Raw genomic sequence first — 23,273 nt, 5'->3', positions numbered from 1 at the left:
GGTGCATAATGGTGACACGTCGGCCATTTTATAAGGCCTCTGTTTCATTCCTGACCTGCCAGGCCCTCACACGCAGTGTTGGCTGGTAGCAGGAGTGCCGCGGGCGGTGGGACGGGGGAGGGGCAGGGTGGGGGGGAAGTGGAGTCAGACATATAACGTAAATCAATAAATACAACTATTTACATTGCGGGAGCTGCATCGCCAACTCGGTGATGCAGCACGCGCAAAGGTGAATAGTTCTATTTATTTATTTACTTACTTAACTCATGGACATCATATATATGACTCCACTAACCCCCATCCTGCCCCTCCCCGCCCCACCACCCACAGCACTCCCACTGTGAGCCGCCACTACTCGCACGTCAAGCGATAGTGGGTAGGCGAAGGTGGTGTGACAATCGTGGCAGGTGTTGCTCCATTTGTTGGGCCATTCTTATCTCAGTCCCACTCATGGGGGCCGGCTTGGCCCAGAAGCAGTGTCTTGACCCTGACCTATCCCCTACCAGGCAATCACATTTAGGTAATGAAGGGTGGGTGTACACAGGGGCCCAGGACCTCAGCCTGCACTGAAGCAGCAGCATCTGTGTCCTTTTTCTTGACCCCTCCCCTGCAAGGTCATCGCTCTGAGGCTATGGAGGGCTGGGGAGGAAGTGAAGGAAGAGAAGCATTCCTGGAGGGTGTGAGAGTATTTGCATAGGCCTTACTTTGAGGCAAACCTTATTAAGCTTTTATTAAACTAGAGAGGAGGTGGAATTACAGCCAAACGTGCTGACTTCGCAAGTGGGAAACCAGGTTTCAGTCCCAGCGTCCCCTCAACATCCTGTGAATTTGGGCAAATCACTTAATATCCCAACGCCTAAAGTAAAAATTAATTTGATCTTGTGGAGTGTAACTGGAGCTCATGTAAATTGTTCCAATGCACTAGCGCTGAGTTCACCGTATGTAAAACTATTTTTTTTATAGCAATTCGAAAAAAATCGACAATTTATACATGTTATAAGATTCTGCAGGGACCACAGCATGCTACTTAGAGAGCAATCGCTATTTATAAATATATTCATATTCTTTTTTGACATCAAAATGGCTTTTCTGTTTTTGTTTAGTTTAACTACTAGTCACGGATGAGTAAAGCAGCTTTAGAGCACATTTAAAGTGCTTTCACCTTACGTTGACTGTTTAAAATACATAATGATCTGAGGAAAAAATACAGACTTTTGGTGATTTTCTTCATTTTCACACTGGCCAGGATATTAAAATACGGGTCATGTCAGTGAAAAAAAGCAGCCAGGTGGCAACCCTACCCAGATAAGGTATTGAGGTCATTGGGCCAATTTAATTTCACCTCGCTCACATGGCCGAAATGCAGAGCTTTTAGTTTTCGTCAATTTTACTGATTCTATAGGCTTTAAAATGCTTAGGTTACCAAACATTCCTCTAAAAATGAGTCTAACAAGACTAACTAAATGATGTTTCATGAAAGTGCTCAACCCGCAAATGTAGGGCACGTTTTAGGGACTGCCTGGGCCTAATTGCACCTCCCAAGCCGACCCTGCCCAGAACTGTAGTCTTTATCTCTGATACAATACAGATACCAAGTGACTGCCTTAGGGAGGAGTTTTGGGAAGTGGGGTGCGGCAGGTGGACTTATAGAGTCCCACCGCTTTTGGCCACACCAGCAATAAAACCTGTTGATTTGTATATATCAACATATATGTTTCTTCTACTGCAAATCTTCTGCTTTTTCTCTAACATAAACTTTTTACTTATCAGAAATCTTTGCGTACAATCCAATTTTCTTACAGGCCATCCGACCTGTGATTAACAGAATGACGCTCTCAACATGCCCAGGCACGTCCACAATGACCCACATGCACGCAATATTCAAAGTAACAAAGAAACACAAAAGTCTTGATTACTAGGGGAAATGTGAAATTCCAAGTCCTGTGCAAACAGTTTGAAGAGGATCAGAATTCCATATCACTGCTAATTATGCCACGGGGTAACTCAGAGCTGGATGTTTGCAACATGTGATAAGTAGAGCACAGTATAGTTTGCTCTCTCACACTGATTTCGCCAAAAAAATCTAGTAAAATTTATTAGGGGAAATTGGCAGAAAAATGGCAAAATATGCAGAATTATTTGCAATAAACATCAATTCTGAATGCTATACCCATTCACTTAGAGCTTGGAGTACGACATATTTACCACACCACGCATTGATAGTTGCACACTACCAGGTGTTTTAACCACTACAGTCACCGGGGGAGCGGAGAGTTTATTTTTAGGTGGAAAGAAATTGGAAGAAAAGTACTCAATTCATGTAAAAACATCAATACCTCACTCAAGATCTCCTGGGCATACTTCACTTTCTTGACATCATGGGATTCGTGCGGCATCCACCCAACTCCACGCAGCCATTCCAAATCAGATTTGTAGACTGCCTGTGAGAAAGCAGAGGGCACATTTTCAAATTATATTTTGGACATGCAGACACTTAAATAAAAAGAAAGTGGGCATGCAGAGCATGACAAAGAGAAAAGTAAAAGTATTTCCTGAAGAAAGGTGGCCCACCCCTTACAATTAGGATAATTAGCCACTCACGACAAACATCACATTACAAGAAATTTATTTTTACCACTAGACAATAGTGTATAATGAATGGGGTGTTTATAACGAAAATATAATGTTATGGCAGTAGGGAAAAAACACATTTTCAAAAACTGTTCACCCTGTCGAAAGTCCTGTTTCTGCTTATTGTTTCTCCACGCTAATAATCATAGAATAAGAATGCATATCGTTAAACATATAGAGGTATTACGCAAAGGCAAATACAGTTACTGAATGGGGGATAACATGAGGTGCTGGTTTTACTGCCCAGTAAAACTGCCTGTTTGTCTGTTTTTAATGATCTTCCCAGATACATTCCTTCATATTATTCCTGGAAAAGTGTAGATGTGCCTGAGCATGGTTTTTACACTACGTGGAATGTCACATCTTTTGTATCCATTTGAGATTTACAAAGAGACTCTCAAAGTCCACATTTACAGAAGAACTCTTAAGGTCCACTTACATCGCTTTGCAGTTCGTAGGCTTTCCTGGCCTGAATGCAGTCGTTCTGGTCTGGGTGGCAGGTCCACTGGTGCAGGTAATGGCGGTAGTCAATGTTGCTGACCAAAGCTTGGCATTGCTTTGCCGACAGCACAGACACCATATCCACTGGCAAATTGATCTTCGTCTTCGACTTCTCAAAAGCTTTTCTGTACTCCAGTTCATTGTTAATCTTCGCTGTTCGCAAGAGGCATGCCATTTTGTTGTCGTCATGGGCCGTTTTGCATCCAATGTAGTGGCCTTTCTCCTTCTCGTGAGTCTTTTTGTACTTATACTGTGAAAAAAAGAGTCGGGTGCATGAGCGTACTCTTAACTTGAGGCACCACTCGTCGCTGGTCGAGAAAACTCAGAATGCCATACTCACATCACTTGCAATATCTCTGGAGGATTTGGCAGCGACAATGGGGATAGCATCGCGTCTGAGGTCATAATTTGATTTCACTTTATCCCATTCATTGCGATATCCTTTCTAAAAAGAAAAAAACAAATCACATATGTTTTGAAAACAAAAAACATTTCTTTCTTTCAAGGTCCTGAAATATTAATGAAAATAATAGACAATGAATATTTCATGGGGGCATTGTCTTAAGTGAAGATATGCAGTTTTGCTCTCCACACTGGGTTTCCCATTCCGATACTTCTCTTTCATCCTCACTTTCGCATTTTTCCTCCCCTCAATGACAAAAGTATATTATGATATTGGAGGACACAGAATCAGTTTTTATGAGCATAACATAAATTCCGCACATGAGTCCATAGTGATGTAGTTTAAAATTGCCACAAATAGGTTGCCAGAGATTAATTCGTTACAAGTGTGGGATAACAGCCAAAACGTGATTCATCTTGTGAACTTTTTCAAGGGTTTGAAGGTGTTTGTGTTCAGGACAATCGCAAGTGAAGAGTGTTTTTCCTGTACTGTTCAGGAGGGAAGATATTATAGTCAACCCTCACCAATGGTTTGCGTGACTCTAATTGAAGTGTAAGCAGGCCATTTATCCCTACCAGCAAAATATGTAAGTGATGAGGGAATGTGGCAGCCTCCGAAGGCTTGTAGTGGATAAAAGTCCAAATATAAGTAGTAAAGGCTATGATACGCCAGTGGAAGATCAATTAGGCTGGTAGCTACATGTAGTTTTGTTACTAGATCCTTGACATCCTCTCTTCTCTAACCTAATTTATCCAAGCCCTTAAATCCTCCCTCCTTCCTTCACTGTGTAGCTTCCTTCACTCTCTAGCTGTTGTACATAACTGTTTCAGGCCATCTATGAACATACTGATTTACACCACTTTAATACTGCATTACATATATGGGCTTTCTTCTGCATTCTTCTGTTCACCGGATGTTATAGAACTTGCTTTGCACTGGGGGATTGTGCACTGCAGCAGGTGCAGGGAGACAAATGAGAACAGCAGTCTTGCATGGGATATGGGAGGCATCCCCCAAAAAAGGGAGGCTTTGATAGGAAACCTGATAAACAAAAGAAAAAAGGGCAGCACAAAAAACGAAATAGGCCAGAGGATCCAGAAAAAACAAAAAACAGTAGGGTTGCAATCTGCCCCATTCACAGAAAGTTTTCTAAAATATGTACTGCTCTTCCCCAAAACTGAGTGGAACAAGGAAGAGTGGTACATAACGGCCAGGAAAGAGAGAGACAAACAAAAGAAAAAAGGGGACAAGGAAGTAATCTGAGCCAGAGAACATGTTAGGTGGAGTATTTACTGTGGGGACAACACCGGTGAATGTCCCACAGCAAGAAAAACGAGAACCCACTGTGTATGTTCTTACCAAATATTTCTTATTATTCTGGTAAAATATTTTTCTTACAAATCAGCAACCATCTTCCGCACTATATTCAAGATCATCAGGAATAGACTTCTTACCGTTATCAACAACTGAAGTAACCACGATTCCACACCCATTTTTCATTATTTCAGCAGACCCAGGGGCATGGCTTGGTCAGTAATAATGGGTGACTTGGGGGGAGTGAGCTTCAGATTTCCCAACACTCACACTGGCACATAATGTAAAAATACATTATATGACGAGCAAGGTGCACAAAAGGGGCTTAAGGGGCAGAGAATAGGGAGAAGAATGCAGATTGGTAGGAGTATAAAGTGTGAGAAAGCACATTATATTGTGAAATAATCAAAAATGTTGTGTTTCCAAACAGAGAGAGGGACAGAGTGTGTGTCTGTGTTTGTATGTGGGTGTAAAAATACCTTGTGAAATCCAACATACACCTCACCATATCCGACTGAAAGCACGTGTACCCAACTATTTATCACAAAATACATCTATTAGGGGTGTGTAACACACCAAACACACTCCCTGAAGCTACGCCTCTGAGCGGAGCCACATCCTGCACTCCCCTTTCTGTTATCAAACACCGTTCTTTACCTCAAGACACTCAAACTTGGCACATCCCCCCAAAAACACAAATAGGTACTGAGAGATTGTGCATCTCCTCTAGACAAACATGAGGACAAACACAAATGGACAAGACATAGAAATGACAAACTAACATGGGGGGAAAGACAAGCACTAAAAGAGCTGTGTGAGAATAAGGAATTGACTATAAGAAAGGCGGACAAAGGGGGTGACATGATATTAATGAATTCTAAAGATTATGACAACGAAATATTCACACAACTCAGTGACCCACTCTGCTATGAGCCTTTGAATGGTAACCCCATGTCGGCATTGACGGAATACATTACAACCCAACAATAATGTTTTCCTGTTCAAGGACAAATGGTTCAGACAGAAACAGGGAGTGGCGATGGGCTCCAGATTTTCTCCCTCATGTGCCAATCTTTTTATGGGTTGGCTCGAGGAGAGAAGGATCTGGGGCCCAGAGGGCCAACAATGGAATGACTCCATTTTATACTGGGGACGGTATATAGATGACTGCATAATGATATGGACGGGCTCCCAAGAGAGGTTAACAGGGTTTATCAAATATATGAATGACAATGGCTGTAATATTTCATTTACCTCAGTTTATAGTAAAACTAACATTTCTTTCTTGGATATTGAACTTTTCATAAAAGAAGGAAAAATTGAAAGCAAGATCTTCAGAAAGGAAACAGCATGCAATTCACTACTACATGCCACAAATGCGCATCCGCCTCATCAAATTAATGCAATCCTGTATGGGGAATTGATGAGGGTAAGGAGTAATTGCAGTGTCAACACTGACTTTGAAGAACAGAAGAGAGGAACCATACGGAGATTCCATAATCGAGGCTATGATGGAATCACACTAAGGAAGGCTGAGTTTAGAATAGACAAAATGAAATGTGAGGATACATTGAGGGTCTACCAGAAAAAGAGTAGGGGGGAGATACTATTAGGCTAATTACTGGATACAATAATTGGTCTAGAATATTGAGTCGGAGTCTCAACAAACACTGGCACTTACTACGAGCAGGTAGGTGTTTAGAGAAATATGTGACTAAAAGGCCAGCAATTACCTACAGGAGGGAACTCACACTCAGAAACATTCTAAGCCCAAGTTATCCCACCATGCACTCTAATGCCAACTGGCTAACTGAACACAGCAAGGGTTTTCATAGTTGTAACCAATGTACAGCGTGCAAATGGGCAACCCCTTTCACAGTCCCAATGGCAGAAAATATGAGATAAGGAACAACATCAATTGCCTTTCAAAATTTGTAGTGTATGCTATTGAGTGCAAATGCAAGAAAATATATATGGGCAGCACAATTAGAGCTTTACGGGAAAGGATATGTGAGCATGTGAGGGCTGTTAAACTAGGGGAAATGAGGTACCCCCCCAGCTGCACACATGTCAAATTGGCCTCTACATACCACAAACAGGCGTTTTGAATACTATGGAATAGACCAAATACCTAGACACCCAAGAGGGGGTAATGGAGAACTTATGCTGCGCAGGAGAGAAGCATTGTGGATACTTAAGATGCGTAGCACAGAGTGTGGTTTTAACATCGACCAGGAGTTATATTACTTTTTAGGTGATGATAGATGACATGTATTATGTGTGAATAACTCCTTCAGTGCTGCGCGAATTCCGCTAGAGTGCTGAAGGTTCTAAAGAACCTATGGACTCATGACGGAACAGTTCCGTCATGAGCACAGGCCAACCGACGCTCATGACAGAACCGTTCCGTCATGAGCACCGAAGGGGTTAAAAGTATGCCTGATCATATTACTATATGCAGTCGATTACTATGATGTGTAAAAAGAAATGTTGATTATATCAATTTGCTATGAATATTGTGAACTTAACGAATGAATAGGAATTCTGCATTTTATGACCTTTTATCTCTCGACGTTGATAACACTTACCATTTACTGAGTAACATCTGTATTCTGTTAAAATGTCTTGTGTACTGTACTAGGCTTCTTTATGATGGAGAGCTCATGGTCTACATATTTCCCTTATTCAACTATGGAGTTAGCTCACTTAACAGTGCACTTTAGAATAACATTTCTCACAAGCGGTAAAACAATTATAACTCTATTTTTAATCATATGAGGCTAACTTTACAGTATAAAATCTCTGAGATCACACATTCTCCAATACCACTTTCACCATCTTTGCTAATGCATAATTCTACTGTCGGTCTTAATGATTTCCGTGCTATCTTCGTAAAAAAAAAAATTGAGAATCACGACCTTTACTTTCATATCAAATCGATAAACACACAGGAGTGTCTTATGTGGCTCTTTAAATTCGCAAAGCATACTGCCAATATGGCCGCCGCAAGAAGGTAACCCAGTAGTCCCTTTTCGATGTGCACTTTTGCAACCGGTTGAGCACCTAATAGCGGTTCTAAAGTTTTTGGTGCTAAATTTTGCAAGAAGTTTGGGAATCACGACGTTTAATCACAATCGTAACTTGATCCTTTGTTTTCAGACTTTTTTATAATTAGTGGCCTATTTCCACTTCCCTGCACAAAGTATGGAGATAATAACTACGATACCACGGGCATTACTGCATGTATCTTAGCACAGGTTGAAATCTCCACATTTTGAGCACTTCTGCCAATTCTCTTACTCCTCGGATAATAAGGTTGAAATATCACGGACCAGTGGGAGCTTTGAGTTTCCGTTCTCTCCATCTCCATCGTATATATTGTATAGAATCTTTTTTACGACTTGGTAAATAATTTTGAAACTAAATGATATTTCTTAAATTAATAATAGGGATCATCATTAATTAAGTGCCCTTTGTTTCCAATTTTGGAGCATGAGATCCATTTAAATTGTATATTTTGTACTTTTGTTGTCTGAGACAGTGGACGATACAAGGAAATACAACACAATTTTGTATGTTTATCTTGTACAGCCTTGAGAAAGTCGCAGGATCACTATCTATCGCGACGAAACGGGTTGGCTGTTGTTGGCTGTTTGGAAGAAATCTGAATAAAGCGAGACAAAGAATTGAATTGGAAACAATATTGTTGACTTATACTTTCATATCGTTATAGATGTTTAACATTTAAAAAGGGAAACCTTGTTTAAACTTGTACGTGTGCTTGGGAGTGAAAATTGTGTTTTGAGAGTTTTTCTCTCTCCTCTTATGGAGTTAGTTGGTTCTCCATTCCTTTGAGCACCGTGAAACAAACTCTGGAATTAATATATATTAAGTGTGAATCGAAGCTTAGGCGCCCTATACCTATACGCATAACCACACTGCAATTGTTCTGTTTTTGTCTACTACAGCCTTAACAAATGCTTAAAAAGAGAACACAACGTAAATTCCACAATAATTGCTACAAAATCTTCCTTCAAACAACCTATTGGCGTAATCATAATAGTGATTTATCATTTGATAGACGATCTTGCAAATAGTGGAATATTTTGGAAACTGCACCATAGGGAATGCCTTTGTAACATCTAGAGGGGTCCTAGACAACCCCATAACCCATTCAATCAGTCTTATGCTCAGTCATTGATCTGCGGATGTCTGTCACATCCATTGAGTTAACAGCAATATCAATGTTCTACTTGACTCCTCTATGGGACTTAGTATGGCGGATCACTGAGCTATACTGCATCATATGGATACGTTGGTCCCTCTGCCATAACAGATCAGAAAATGACACATTCCTTTTTATCCAATCAAACACAGAATAGGCATTTGGGAATGATGTAAATGGCTTTAAATTAGATGTTAGTTTGTTCTGGTAACCACTTTACTGTCCTTATGGTGGGAGGGATCAGGTGTAATGCCATTTGGGGGGCTATATCCGTATCCTCTGAATAGATTTCTGGGTGTCAATGAGTGTGTTCACCACACACTTCCTGACAGTACATAGAATGAAAGGGAAAAAGGTTCTTCATGAAACATTTGGCAGCTACAGACTTGATAGATTACTTAGTCTGTGTTTTAAGAAATATGTGCTTTTAAGAAATTAGCCTAAAATTTCAAACTCTTCTACTCTTCTGCGCTATTAATTCACAAAACAGTAACGTCTTCTGGATTACCTGCCTTTCTCAGTGATTTCTCCTTAATATTCAATATTTCCAGATTTGTCATTATAACCAAATTCAGAATATTTGTAAAATGTATTTACTGTTTAATATTTACTCTTTAGTGTGTAGAACCTAGACATAACTGTAATATGACAAAAAGGATTAACCTATGGTGTAAAGATAACAGACAGAAGTAAGATCTTTGAAGCTTACTGTATTGCTTTGTTGCTGTAGTCCTTAGAGAATTTATATTTTGTTAGATAAAATCCTGCAAACTTAGGGATTTGCCTCCTTCACAACAAAACTTTAGATATCAGGAGGGAAATATGGGGATAGATAAGGGGTGCTAAAAAAAAATGTTTGATTTAATTTTAAATCATTTATTATGACAGAAATCCATATGTCTGAAGATTTCCCAGTTAAGAAAGAAGATGACTGCACTATCTATTAATAAAGGTATTGCTCAATGTTTTTAAAAATCTGCTTTATGGATTCTTCAACAAAGAAAGCAAAGAAGAGATCAGAATATAGTGCCTTGAGTTACCACTCTTATATGAGTGTCCTATGTTTAACGTTTCACCACTTGATCTACCTACATTGCTAACGTTGATGGCGTTGGCTCTGGATAACACAATTTCAGGAGTGTCAGGCATCACGTGGATGATCCTCTTGTCCTTCTCCCAGGCCTCCTTATATTTCCACTGTTGAAGAAAAAAAACATACCTGGCTGTAAATGTTAATCCAAAATGTAACAGATGCAAACTTAAGAAAATCACAATCCACCATGTTTAAAATATAATATACCTTTTGAACCAGAGAATAATTCTAATTTCTGGAAACTATATAAATTGAATGCAGGTGCTATGTTTTGATCGAATCAACATACCTCACTGATTTGATCTGCATTGACCTTAGACAAGACAATAGCTGGTGGGTCAACAATGCTGGTGAATTTCATGGCATCTGGGCGTTGGCGATACAATCGGTCATTCAGGATTTCCTGGGCTTTCTTCACTTTAAGCACATCCACTGACCCAATGGGAACCCACCCACAGCCTTTGATCCACTCCATGTCCTGCTTGTAGACTGCCTACAGTAAAGAGTGAAAGAAAACATATTAGTAAAGTAACAAATTTCAATCTAAAAGTCATACATTTCTAAACCTTGTATTAACATAAAGTATTGTTAAACAACAAACATGTTGCACACATTTCAGAGGAGGACACCAGTGAGTATTGCCCAATATATTAAAGCAGAGAGAAACAGCAAACAGTCGGAAGAAGAGAGCTTTTCCAAGTAGGTAGTGACTGGCAGATGGGATTGGATGTTCCCATCTGAAACTGATATCTCCTTCCCACTTCTTGGTCATTAACTATCTTGAAATGACCTCAGACAATGCTGTAGTTAGCCAAATCTTTCCTGAAATAAGGTCACCAGTTTGCAATAGTAGTTTTAGGTCGGTTGACCGAAGGAGAAGTCTGCAGCAAGGTCTCATACCATGTGGAATGGTTTTCAGAGTTAAAAAGACAAGTTTCACCATGTTGTCAAAACCAATTCCTGCCCCCCACTCCATGCTCAAAGAAAAAGCTTCCAGCATCATTAAGTGGAACCAGTACTGCTACCAGTCAGTAAAAATCATATGCTCTACTGAATGGCTCAAAGGAGAGCAGACACTTTCCTTGTGCCCGTGTGAAGGAGCTGAGTTGTCCCTCAGTCACAAGGTCACTTCCTTTGACACACTTTCAGAGTGTGCTTGCACAAGGAAGCCTCCCTTGCTTCTGCTCCAAGAAATCTGACACAAGCTGTCACTCCCTGTTAGATATTGACCTACCAGGAGCTAGAATAGACCCTGTTGATAGTGATTGCTATGTAAAATAATAATGTGGAACATATATAATTTCTCTAATTGTCATCCTGAAGGATGTAGCTATATCTTACTGCTAGTTCTTACACACATGCGGTCAGGCTGTGCAAATTAAAGTATGTTGGAGAAACCTCTAATTTGGAGGGGGTGCTGTTTTAGGACTTGGACTTTGACTGAGAATGCTTGATTCTTCATTTTTCTCTCTTTTACACATTTGTAGTACCTGTGTTGTAACAGCCTCCAGATCAGAGATTGCTCTCCTGAGTAGGCTGGTGACCTTACCATTAGCAGTAGTGGACCAGTTATTGAAGGTGATGCTGGTCTATATTGTGATCAAATGCAACTTACGTTAATGAGTTGTGTAGTGCCATGTACAGCCATTTTTCCAAGAGTCAGGGATGTGCATGAGCAACACTAACTTGGCAAGGCTGGGCAGAATTCTGTGGTAAGAGTGGACATAGCAAACTACTGTGTCATGCAAAGGCCAGGTATTATGCCCCATAGCGTAAATATGTACTGTGGCATAAGCAGAATTTTGGAAAAGCAAGACCATCTTCTATGGGACTCATGGATAATATGCTTTAGAGAGCAAGAGCATTGAGCTGTGGCACTAGCAGTGTGACACGACTATAAATGGCAATATCCTTTTGTCAGAAATCGTACGGCAAACAAAGGCCCTTTTCTATTGTACACATGGCCACTCATGTATGGCAAATATAGTCAATATTTCTGTGGCATTGATGGACAGTATTCTGTGACAACAAAGACAACAATCTCTGTCAATAATGGGCACTATTTTGTGTAATTGAAATGACCAATGATCTGTAGCAAGAAATCCATTAAAATTTGGCAATATTCTGCACAATGAAGGCTCATTTTCTGTTTATAATGCTTTTATCCAGTGAGCTATGTGACCAGATGTAAGAAAATTCTTGGAATATTTTATGGTGCTATAAAAAGAGAATTTAATGGATTGCATGATGAGAGATCCACGCACTCACACATATGTCTGCTCCGTCTAAAAGCAAGTTAAACATTACTTGATGTGTGTAGATTTGTATAGAATTGAGAAATACAAGAGGAAGCTCATTATGAGGCATCTGTCTCTCTACTAGGATAAATTGAATGGATTTTGACTGACAACCTGTGGTTCCATACAATGGAGTTGGCTGTTGGTTGTTCATCCTTTCCTTTGCTGGTGTAGATGCCAGCTCTTGCAATGCAATGTTGTGTAGAGCCTGTTAGAGTGATGCAGCAATTCTTTCTGCTCTCTGGTATGGACGTCAGCATGTACTTCATAAGCCGTCATAGGTAGAAAGAGTATTTGAAATTTTTGGAGAAATCTCCCTAAACAGATTTCCTAAACATCTAAGAATTATTTTGGGATGATTAACTGAACAGACATGGGTTTCAGCAGTGATTTAGCAATCATAGATGACTGCTGACATGAGATGAGATATTACATGTTGAAATATAAATTGGCCTCACAAAGAAAGGATTCCACCATCTTGATTTTGCTCTCAGGTTTCTTTTCGGGTGAGTGTCTCGTTTATTGGCTTTGTGTGTTTGTGTGCTTAACACTACCCTATGATAAGCCTAACTGATCGCCCAAACTACCACAAAAGAGAGTATTTGGGATTATTAATTTAATCCCTGTAAAACAATAAGGGCCATCTGGACTTTCTGCATCGTGTACCTGATTTTGGTACACTACATAAAAAGCCAGTTTCCTACACATGGAGACAATACAAAGAAACACATGCCCTCTTATTATCTTAAGCCTTCATTCTCTAGCATATTTCCCTTCATTGACTTCATTTGCACTGTTTGAGCAAGAAATGGAAGGATGCCCCAACCATGTGCCTAGGGCTAGGCACTGCCTGTTTTACCAACCCAGAGCCCTTTAAGTTCTCAACGACTCAGAGATACCAGTGACCATGAGTAGAAGTTCAGCATCAATTCAGAGCCAAATTTATTGACTGCACGTCTGCAGGTCCTCACAGTCTATTTTTTGACTTGCGTGCTAAACTGTGATTAATGCACTCATAGCCCCAGAAAGCAAGGAACTAGTCAACATGATTGTTAATCAATCTTAAAAAGGAACCTAGAAAATCAGATAGTCATGTCCTCCCAGTAGACAGTGTTTAGATTTCTGCAACACCAAATATTCAACTTGATAAGTTTTATCAAGTTTACAACACCACATTTGAAGCATCTGCCGGCTGGGATTGCAAATCAAAAGTCCACATCAGAGTAAATGTTTCAGGGCTTCCCCAAATGATCTTGTGGGCCTGGCATTTGCATTTAGCTTCATAACAAGCTTTAATTGAGAAATTTGAATAATTAATAGATTCTAATTTCCATCAGGCGCTGATGATGGAATGATGAGTCGAACCAATTATGATTTTTAGAATATATAATTAGTGAAATATATTTTCAATATAAGCTTGGACACATATGTTGGTATTATATTAAGTAATGATGGATATAAGAAAAGTCAAACATGCCACATGGTACTTACGTCACTCTGCAGTTCGTAGGCTTTCTTGGCCTGAATGCAGTCATTCTGGTCTGGATGACAGGTCCATTGGTGGAGGTAATGGCGATAATCAATATAGCTAGCCACAGCCTGGCTGTCCTTGGCTGTCTTGATTGATACCATATCAGATGGTATATGGCACTTGGTCTTGGTGTTCTCATAGTCTTTCTTGTAAATTAAGTCACTGTGAAGTTTGCCAGATTTTATTAGTCCCATCATTTTGTGATCATCTTGAGCAGAGCGTGTTCCAATATAGTGTCCTTTCTGCTTCTCATGTGCTGATTTGTATTTGTACTGTGGAATGTAGGAAATAAATCACAATTATAACAAAGTTGCAGGTTTTCCAAAAACACCTTTGTAAAATGTAATTGTATGCCCCTTTCGATTATAGTTTAAATGCGCCTACTTTACACAAACGCACACACCCTGCACACCCAGGTTTTCTTTTTAATTAAGTTATTCAAAGGAGGGGTTGATCCAATCACCAACCTATTATCAACTAATACATTTATAAAATATGCTCAATAAAGAGAAAAATTTGGGAAGGATAGTATACTTCCTTTGGAAAATGCATTTTTTTAACTACAATTGTGCTTCTTAGATGATGGCTTCTTCATGTAATTTTCAAAACAGTGTGAATAGTGTTCATCACTCCCCCGCCCACATCTCTACAGCATTTAAAATTATTTGTACCCAAGTGACATAGCAGAATATGGATCTAGGGTCGCTTGGATAAGTCTTCCCACAATAGAAGGGCCGTGCAGACCCATTGTGGCACTTTCTTAGTATTCTACATAGGAAGATGCTCTTACATGGAATTTAAAAAAATCCTATTATTATCGAAACTAAACAAATTATTTTTTCTAAAGTTATGTTTTTAACAAGAGGCAATACATTTTTAAATATTCTATAAACATGAACACTAAGGGATTTATACCAATGCAAATTCCAAGAAACATACCTCACTAGCAATGTCTCGTGAAGCTCTGGCACTTTTGATTGAAATGGCATCCGCACGCAAGTCATAGCCCTTCTTCTTGCTGTCTTGCCAAGATTGCTCGTATTGTTTCTGAAGGACAAGATACATGTCATAATTTCGAAAGCCAATGGGCGACTCTCACTACATATCTCAATTAATGTATTTTTTGGTGTGAAATCTGATATTCCATTTCTCCTCATAAAGGAGCCATTGTTTCTGCCATTCACCAACAGCTGCAATGTACAAGGCATTTCCTTCCCTCACCCGCCAGCCAGCCTCTGCCCAAAGTGCATTCCTCCTCTGTCCCAATTGCCTCGCATGCATGTGGGTTTTGGGTTATCTGGCAGAGATCAGTGAGCTAGGCATTCAATATTTGCATAAATGATATACTACTGTAAATGATATACTACTGTGCTCTCTAAAGGCCATTCTACACCTGCCCTAATATTTATTTCGATACCATGGGGCATATTTACAAGCCCCGATAGCCACTGGAACATCACTTTTAAAGACGTTCCTTTGGCAAAAGAAGCTTCGCCTTATTTACAAGCCTTGTGAATAAGGCACACGTTCATGCTACACTGAGCATCACAGGGGTGGGTAATGGGTGCTGCCGTGGCCGTTACGCAGCAACACCTATTGATTTTTAAGCTGCCCCATACTTACAAGGGTGACGTAAATATGGGGCAACACCAAAATTAAGACCGGGGAAAACCTGATCTTAACAAGTTGAAATAAGGAGAAATGCTTAATTTCTTATCGTTTCAATGTTTGTATGTGTGCTGCATCCTGCAGCACACATACAAACAGCAAAACGACATTAATCATTGTTTATGTGCATGAAGGTGTGTCCCTTCCTGCACATAAACAATCATTTTTAAAAAAATGGTGATTTGAAAGTTCTATGTGTGCTTCACAATGCAGCACACATAGAAGGTTCCAATTTCCATTCTGGATTGTTTATGTGCACTAAGGAACACCTTCCTGCACATAAACAATCATTCCCTCTCCGCAAGCACTCTTGCACTATGGTGCAAGGGTGCCTGCATTGGCGCTAGGCAGCTGAATTTAGTGCCAGCACAAGGAGAAACGCTGGGGTGCACCGTATCATTGTAAATACGGAGCATCCCTGCATTTCTAAAGTAATGGAGCCCGCGAAAGCTATTTTGGAGCTAAATCACGCTCCGCCACTTTTGTTGTAAATATACCCCCACGTTTCTTATTGTTTTGCAGTTTCAGTTGACGGATTTCAGCCAAGGCAGACTTCCACTTGTATATCCTTGCACATCTACCACTGTGACCTCAGGACCCTCACCCTTGGAGATGTTCTTAATAGCTTTGAATTTTAGCAAAACTATCCTCATTTAATTGATCAGGGCTAGGCAGCCAATCACATTTTGGTCTATGTGCAGCTTGGCGATTGTAGGGGTGTAAAAAGAGTGATAGTAGATCATTCCTTTGAATAAATGGCAATATAGCATGTTGACAACACTCACCCATAGACATTGACAAGCTCAAGAGGTGCTGTTCCATTCGCAGTTCAGTTCAAGAGAAACAAATTGAGATCTCTAACTTGCTCTCAAGATACAAATCAAGAGAAGATAGTGTAAACTTTTTGTGTTGGTATTTGCATGTGTGTGGTTGTATAAATCTCAAGCTTGTAAGCTGGGAGCATTACCCAAATCCAAAGAATATCTGATCCAGTTGACTTATGCACTCCTAATCAAGAGTCCAATTCGGATTCTCCAGCAATGGGTTTTTAATGGTGAAATGGACTGCAGGCAAGCACTATTGTCATCCACTTTGGGTGTTACTGCTTCCTGCAGTACTAAACAACTTCTTGGTTAAAGGGAGATAGTGTGACATGGGTGTGGAGCACACTGAAGCAACAACTGCATTGCTGAAATTTCGCGACACTTTTGTATTCACATCTTAGTAGAATTTTCAACACATCTTTGACCAACCAACCCTTGAAGAAAATGAATATAAAATAGTAGGACCCCACTTCAACATTTGACAAGGAGTCTCTAAAATGTTTCTTAAATGGCTGCCTTACTGATATATAAAAATATTGGTTCACATATCATCCCCTGAGGGGCTACAAGGTTGCAAAATGCCGGACAAAGGCTTTGACAGATGGCTCATGAGGTCCTCCCAGAAGAATTAGACCAGGTGTTTACAATAGGAGAGCAATCACCTCTTAAAATATATTAACTATACTTACTTTGCTAACATTGATGGCATTGGCTCGTGAAAGCACAATTTCAGGTGTATCAGGCATCACATGGATTGTCCTCTTGTCATGCTCCCAGGCTTCTTTGTATTTCCACTGCACAAAAACACAAAAAAAAACATAAGAAATGTGGGATGACTACAATGGATGCAATAACTCTTAGTGCCACCCCACAAAATGTACCAAAACATGTTACTCTGAAATTATACCACTGGTTAGCGCTTTGTGATCCTTATTTAAATGGTGTATATTTATTCTGATTAAAGAGACATACTCCACTCATTTGGTCTGCATTTGTCTTTGCCAAGACGATGGCTGGTGGGTCAACAATGCTGGTGAATTTCATGGTGTCTGGACGTTGGCGATATAAGCGGTCATTCAGGATCTCTTGGGCTTTCTTCACTTTGTTCACCTCCAGTGATCCACTGGGGACCCAGCCACATCCTTTAATCCATTCCAAATCAGATTTGTAGATCCACTGAAGAAGGAAAGAGAGAAAAAAATCGTCTCATTTGTAGGTTATCTTCTTGAATGGTAGAAATTAAAAAAGTGAGGGCACCTTATCTGCTTAAGAAAATATTGTGTTGTGTACCACTGCAACCATTAAAATGTAGTAAATATTCAAAATGACAAAATGAACATGTGTGCAGATGCATTGGAACAGTGCAATTAGTGTTGGATTTTAGTAACCTGCAGTATTTACTGAATTAGACCATAAAGCTATAAATGAATTATGAGTACAGCTGCTACCAATGTTACTTAAAATAGCTGACTTTTAAATTACATAAATTAATCTTGAAGGGGTATATAAAATCCCCTCTAGAGCCATATATATTACACTAGAATAAAAATGGTTTATGGTGGTTGGTGATATTACTGATCCAACAATAGCTGGATGCAAAGGATGGCCACTGCTCTCAAAGTCAAATATTTTAAAAGGTTTGCTTACATTCTGTTATAATTTGGTTTAGGATGTAATACACAAGCATCTGAACTTCATTCGCTTTCATGTTGATGCCCACAGTTAGTAAGGCTAATGATGATACATGAGTAGGTGTTTTACATGTTCAATGTTCATATTCATTAAATGATGCAAATCCTTCCCTGCATTTCACTTACATCACTTTGAAGCTCATAGGCTTTCTTTGCTTGAATGACATCATTCTGGTCAGGCAGGCACGTCCATTGGTGCAGATAATGACGGTAATCAATGTCGCTGACCAGCTTCTGGCAGTTCTTGGCGAGCAGTACCCCCAGCATATCCACAGGGCTGTTGTACTTGGTCTTGGACACCTCAAATTCTTTCTTGTACTCCCGGTCGCTCTGGATCTTGGCTACATGCATAGCCCACACAGACTTGGGGTCGTCCTGCAGGCTGCGGAATCCCACATAATGGCCTTGTTGCTTGCGATAGGCAGCTTTATATTTGTACTGAGGATGTGAAGAAATAGAGAGATGAGCACAGTACAAACAACAACGAAAAATACACACAGCTGCCTGATTTCTCTAACAGCTACTTACAGTTGCTTTAAAATAGCACTGACTGTGTTATCTTGGTGCTGCACTGGTGGAAACTATGGGATTTTATTCTCTCATTAAAAGGACCATTCTCTAGATAGCAGCTGATGGAACAGTCTCACAATTCCTTAGCTTAGACTGCATAAGTGGAGTGGTGTGGCTCACTGGTTAGAGGCGGCAGACCCGGAAGCAGAGAACGGCCCGGGACCAGGGTTCAATTCCCGACGTGGCAGACCAGGGTCAGCGGACTCGACAATTCTCGCCTCGGTGCCTACTCTAACCAGGGAACACACTCGACATCTCTGGGCATTAAGCTTGCCTCATCTCTACAACGGCACCCCCATAGACACCAGGGATGCCTGGTTTCACCTTGGAGATACCCTGAAGGGACCATCTCACAGGGAAAGCCAGGACGGATTCCCCAGCGGTCTTCAGCACCAGGACGCTCACGGGCAGCTGTGCGCTTTACAAGTCCAACACATTTACATTTACATAACCTGCTATTACCAAATAAAGGTGCTTCCATTCCAATGCATTGACAGTAAACCTTCTATTCACTGGAATGGAGATTTATTAATCCACTATTTGTTAACTGCATTTGCCATCTTGGTATGGTAGCCATAATTGGCACATATGAAATTAACGTGTTGCTTGGGGATAGAGGGATGTTGAACATAATGTCTGAATCATCCAGACATGTGTGGTACACAATGCCTGTATATAAGGAGCTCCGTGGCGGAGCACAATTCTTTTGTCTTTCTCTCCTCCATCCCCTGCCTTTGTTCCACACTGCTTTCCTTCTCTTTCATAAAACGTGTCTGTTTCCATCTTCTCAGCCTCCTGCCTGTATTGTATTCTTTCCCTGTTTGTTTAATGGTGCTTGCTGCCTGCCCCTCTCCCTTCTGCCTATGTCCTGTCTTACATTCATTCCCTGCAGCAGTGGTCGGTGTCTGTCCCCAATGTAGCTGTCCAATTCTATCCCACTTTCCTTGGCCTGCTGTGTAGATGACATGTTACACCTGCTACATTCCAGTTACTCCTGCTGTGTCCATGATTGATTGTCACATTCAATGTCAATCTGATACACCTGTTGTGTTCTGGATACATGTTACATCCTCTCTGTTCCGGATACACTGTTACATGCGTTTGTGCTGTGTCCCTAACATTCCATTCTAGTTGGTATTGCTTTGTAACTGTTCACCTCGCTGAATTCTTGTTTCACTGTTACATAAACTGAGACCCTATTACACCAGTTGTTTCCCTGGTACACTGTTGAATTTGCTTTTGTTGTGATGCTGTTAATTAACTCTGCTGCTTTCTTGTTACCCTTTTACATATGTTGTGTCCCTATTGTGTCTGCATCCTTGTTGTCTTGCTCATTGCTCTATCTCTGCTGCAATGTTGCATTCTTTGTTCGTTGCTATATCCATTCTGCTGAGGGTACCCTACAGTATCCACTGTGTAAGAGAAGCTTGAACTGCTGCTGTCTTCTTTCTAATGTGTTTTAGCGATGCTTGTTAAAACGCTTTTCACTGTACAAGAGGCAAACAACTGGCTTTGCCAATGGTTTTTGTAAGACAGAGTTCAGCTCGCCAGGCACTGCCCTGAAACTTCAAAATGAACCTTGTTTATGACTCGAAAGAGCAAAAAACTCACATCGCTCGCAATGTCGCGTGACGCTTTGGCGACAGTAATCGGGATGGCGTCAACTCGCATGTCGTATCCTTTCTTTTTGGACTCCTCATAACTTTGTTGATACAATTTCTGTAAATAAAATAAACGTGGGTTAATTTATGTTAATTGCATGAACGTGTCGCATATGAATCAACCGTTTCCTAAAACATATCTGCACTGAAAACTGCTTCTGACGTAGCGATACAGGCACGTCCAATAACTGAAAATGGTTTCCACTTCAACTCAAATGATGCAGATGGAAGGCTACTTTTGAAAAATATCCAGCCCCAGTGCTGTAGGAAGACTGCAATAGACCCTACCATAAGCAAGGAAAATGCCCCTTCCTTCACTCCGACTGGGCAGTACAAAACCGCCATATTTGGGATGCAGTGGTCCATGCGCACAACTTGATGCCGGCACCACTGAATCTGCTGCATTAATGATAGCTTCGCCCCTGCCCTGACCCACCGATCTTACCCTCACACCAATCACAGTCCTGCAAATTCACATTCAAAAGCAGTAACCGCAAAACATGGCTTGCACCAGTAAATATGGCACTCTCCTTGCCCAACCAATAGATTTTAAGGAAAATGGTTATTAACCATATCGCTACGTGGAAAAATATAACAGGATGGTTCATATACCACTGAATGGCATTAATCTCCCTATTTACATCATTCTGCTTTACCTCATGTTAGCAAGGGCACACTGAGCTGGGGTACTGGAATATGAAAAACCACATCAATAAAAAGAAACAACACTTACTTTGCTAATGTTGATGGCATTGGCTCTGGATAGCACAATTTCTGGGGTGTCGGGCATCACGTGGATTGTTCTCTTGTCCTTCTCCCAGGCTTCTTTATATTTCCACTGTTGAAAAAAAGAAATATGTTTTCTCACTGACTTTGTAGAGCCATAAACTCTGAGCCCCCAAACATCACACACTCCATATGTCATTACTGTGGCCACGCAGAACCTCTTAGTCGATTATGTGAACAGTATGTTCTTTGTATAAATCAGCAATAACGTACATCACTGATCTGGTCAGCGTTGGTCTTAGCCAAGACAATGGCTGGTGGGTCAACAATGCTGGTGAATTTAATCTTATCAGGACTCTGGCGGTACAAGCGCTCATTGAGGATCTCCTGGGCTTTCTTCGCTTTGATGACATCTAGTGATCCAATGGGAACCCATCCACAGCCTTTGATCCATTCCATGTCAGACTTGTAGATAGCCTGGAGATGTAAATGGATATGTTAGACAGACGTCCAGCATCCAAACACTAGAGCAATACAGTTTACCTTTAAACAGCAGTACAATGAAGACGATCAAAGGACTATCATATAAAGTCTCTGAAGAAAGACAAGAATATAAATGGGGTACTACCTCATCCCCAAATGTTTGCTTTACCAGAAAGTGGTATAATGCATTCTGTCACTGTTCCTCTGTATACTATGGTGATCACTACACAACAGTAATAATGTTCTTACTCTTGAACCTATGTTAAAGTAATCTTGAACCTATGCTAAATTAATCAAAGGAGTGACGGCAGCTTTCTTAAAAGAACCATGTTCCGAAAAAAAAGCAGAAGGAGGGATTCTACAGAATTTTCTGAATACATTTGGGCATAATGGACTAACTTACAGAAGTCAGTTCACCGAAACAAAGACTCCAATAAAGACATATAAAAACAAACTGAGTCACTTTACATTTTGAACTAATTACTTACATCACTCTGCAGGTTGTATGCTTTCCTAGCCTGGATGACATCATTCTGGTCAGGCAGGCATGTCCATTGATGCAGGTAATGGCGGTAGTCAACGTCGCTGACCAGCTTCTGGCAGTTCTTTGCTAATAGGACGCCCAGCATGTCCACAGGACTGTTGTACTTGACCTTGGATTTTTCAAAGTCTTTCTTGTACTCCCTCTCGCTCTGGATCTTGGCTACGTGCATGGCCCACACAGACTTGGGGTCATCTTCGAGACTGCGGAATCCAACATGGTGGCCTCTTTGTTTTTCATATGCAGCTTTGTATTTGTACTGAAAACAGAAAGCAGATAGTGTCAGTTGTCTGTTCACTGACACAGAGCATATCCTTGTGCTCTTTTAAAAACGTTGATTAGGTGAGTATGTGTGAGACATTTATTACAATTACAGAGGAAGACTGCAATAAACATACATTAGACATGAGACTGAGGCTCTATAGAGTTAGAAAGCACTTCAATGTTAGTAAGTAGTTGGTTGTGTGCCTAACATTGTTTTAGACAGAGTGTTCACAATGTCATAACTTGTGCCATTGCTTGCTTGGATTTCAAATAACTATATAGTTAAAATCTTGTGCTTAGGTCCTAGGACCTCCTTCAGAATGATGGGGGAATACTGGTTTAGTACTGAAACATCTATGTTTATCGAGACTAGGAGTACCAGTAATTCTGGAATGCAGGAATACCTTGATTTTTCAACTTGCGGCCCCAGAATCCTTGAAAAATGGGAAACTACTGAACGAATTTGAGATACTGCCATCAATTCTCCTAGCAATTCCATATTTTTTCAGCACTTTCCCATTTTAGGGGCCAATTGGGGTGCCGTAAGAAATGGCATTGTAATCTCCTGTTTGTATTCATTTCCGACAGATCCATTTTAAAGGAGTCGGTCACAAATTAATTCAAACAAGGATTTATGAATGGCTTACGATGGGCTTGGAGAACCTGTATGCCATTTTGAAAACCTCCTGTAATCCCAAGGGCAGTTTTTTTTGCCCGAGGGATTACAATGTTGAATTCCAACAGCCTTTCTGTACAGGCCCTGCAGACACAGAAAGGCTGTGGGAAGTCGACTTTGGGGGTACCCAGCAGGGCCCCCGTGGGTGCAAGGCCTCCGGATGGCGGCTGAGAG

General features: G+C 40.6%; 1 protein-coding gene across 1 annotated transcript in view; it reads right to left on the bottom strand.

The window, feature by feature from the left end:
- NEB (nebulin) overlaps positions 1–23,273 on the bottom strand; it is a 385,643-nt gene that overhangs the window by 151,742 nt on the left and 210,628 nt on the right. Inside the window, exons 63-76 of the mRNA XM_078681747.1 lie at positions 22,107–22,418; positions 21,409–21,612; positions 21,143–21,247; positions 20,360–20,467; positions 18,305–18,616; positions 17,460–17,663; positions 17,177–17,281; positions 14,935–15,042; positions 13,956–14,267; positions 10,457–10,660; positions 10,167–10,271; positions 3,473–3,577; positions 3,071–3,382; positions 2,337–2,441 (exon numbers count right to left, since the gene is read on the bottom strand). Of these exons, the coding sequence (XP_078537873.1) occupies positions 2,337–2,441; positions 3,071–3,382; positions 3,473–3,577; positions 10,167–10,271; positions 10,457–10,660; positions 13,956–14,267; positions 14,935–15,042; positions 17,177–17,281; positions 17,460–17,663; positions 18,305–18,616; positions 20,360–20,467; positions 21,143–21,247; positions 21,409–21,612; positions 22,107–22,418 (2,601 nt within the window). The remainder of the gene's footprint in view (positions 1–2,336; positions 2,442–3,070; positions 3,383–3,472; positions 3,578–10,166; positions 10,272–10,456; positions 10,661–13,955; positions 14,268–14,934; positions 15,043–17,176; positions 17,282–17,459; positions 17,664–18,304; positions 18,617–20,359; positions 20,468–21,142; positions 21,248–21,408; positions 21,613–22,106; positions 22,419–23,273) is intronic.

The sequence above is a fragment of the Lissotriton helveticus genome, chromosome 3_1 (assembly GCF_964261635.1).
Source record: "Lissotriton helveticus chromosome 3_1, aLisHel1.1, whole genome shotgun sequence".
Taxonomy (NCBI): Eukaryota; Metazoa; Chordata; class Amphibia; order Caudata; family Salamandridae; genus Lissotriton; species Lissotriton helveticus.
The sequence above is the reverse complement of the archived record's forward strand: the minus strand, read 5'-3'. Positions and strand labels throughout refer to the sequence as shown.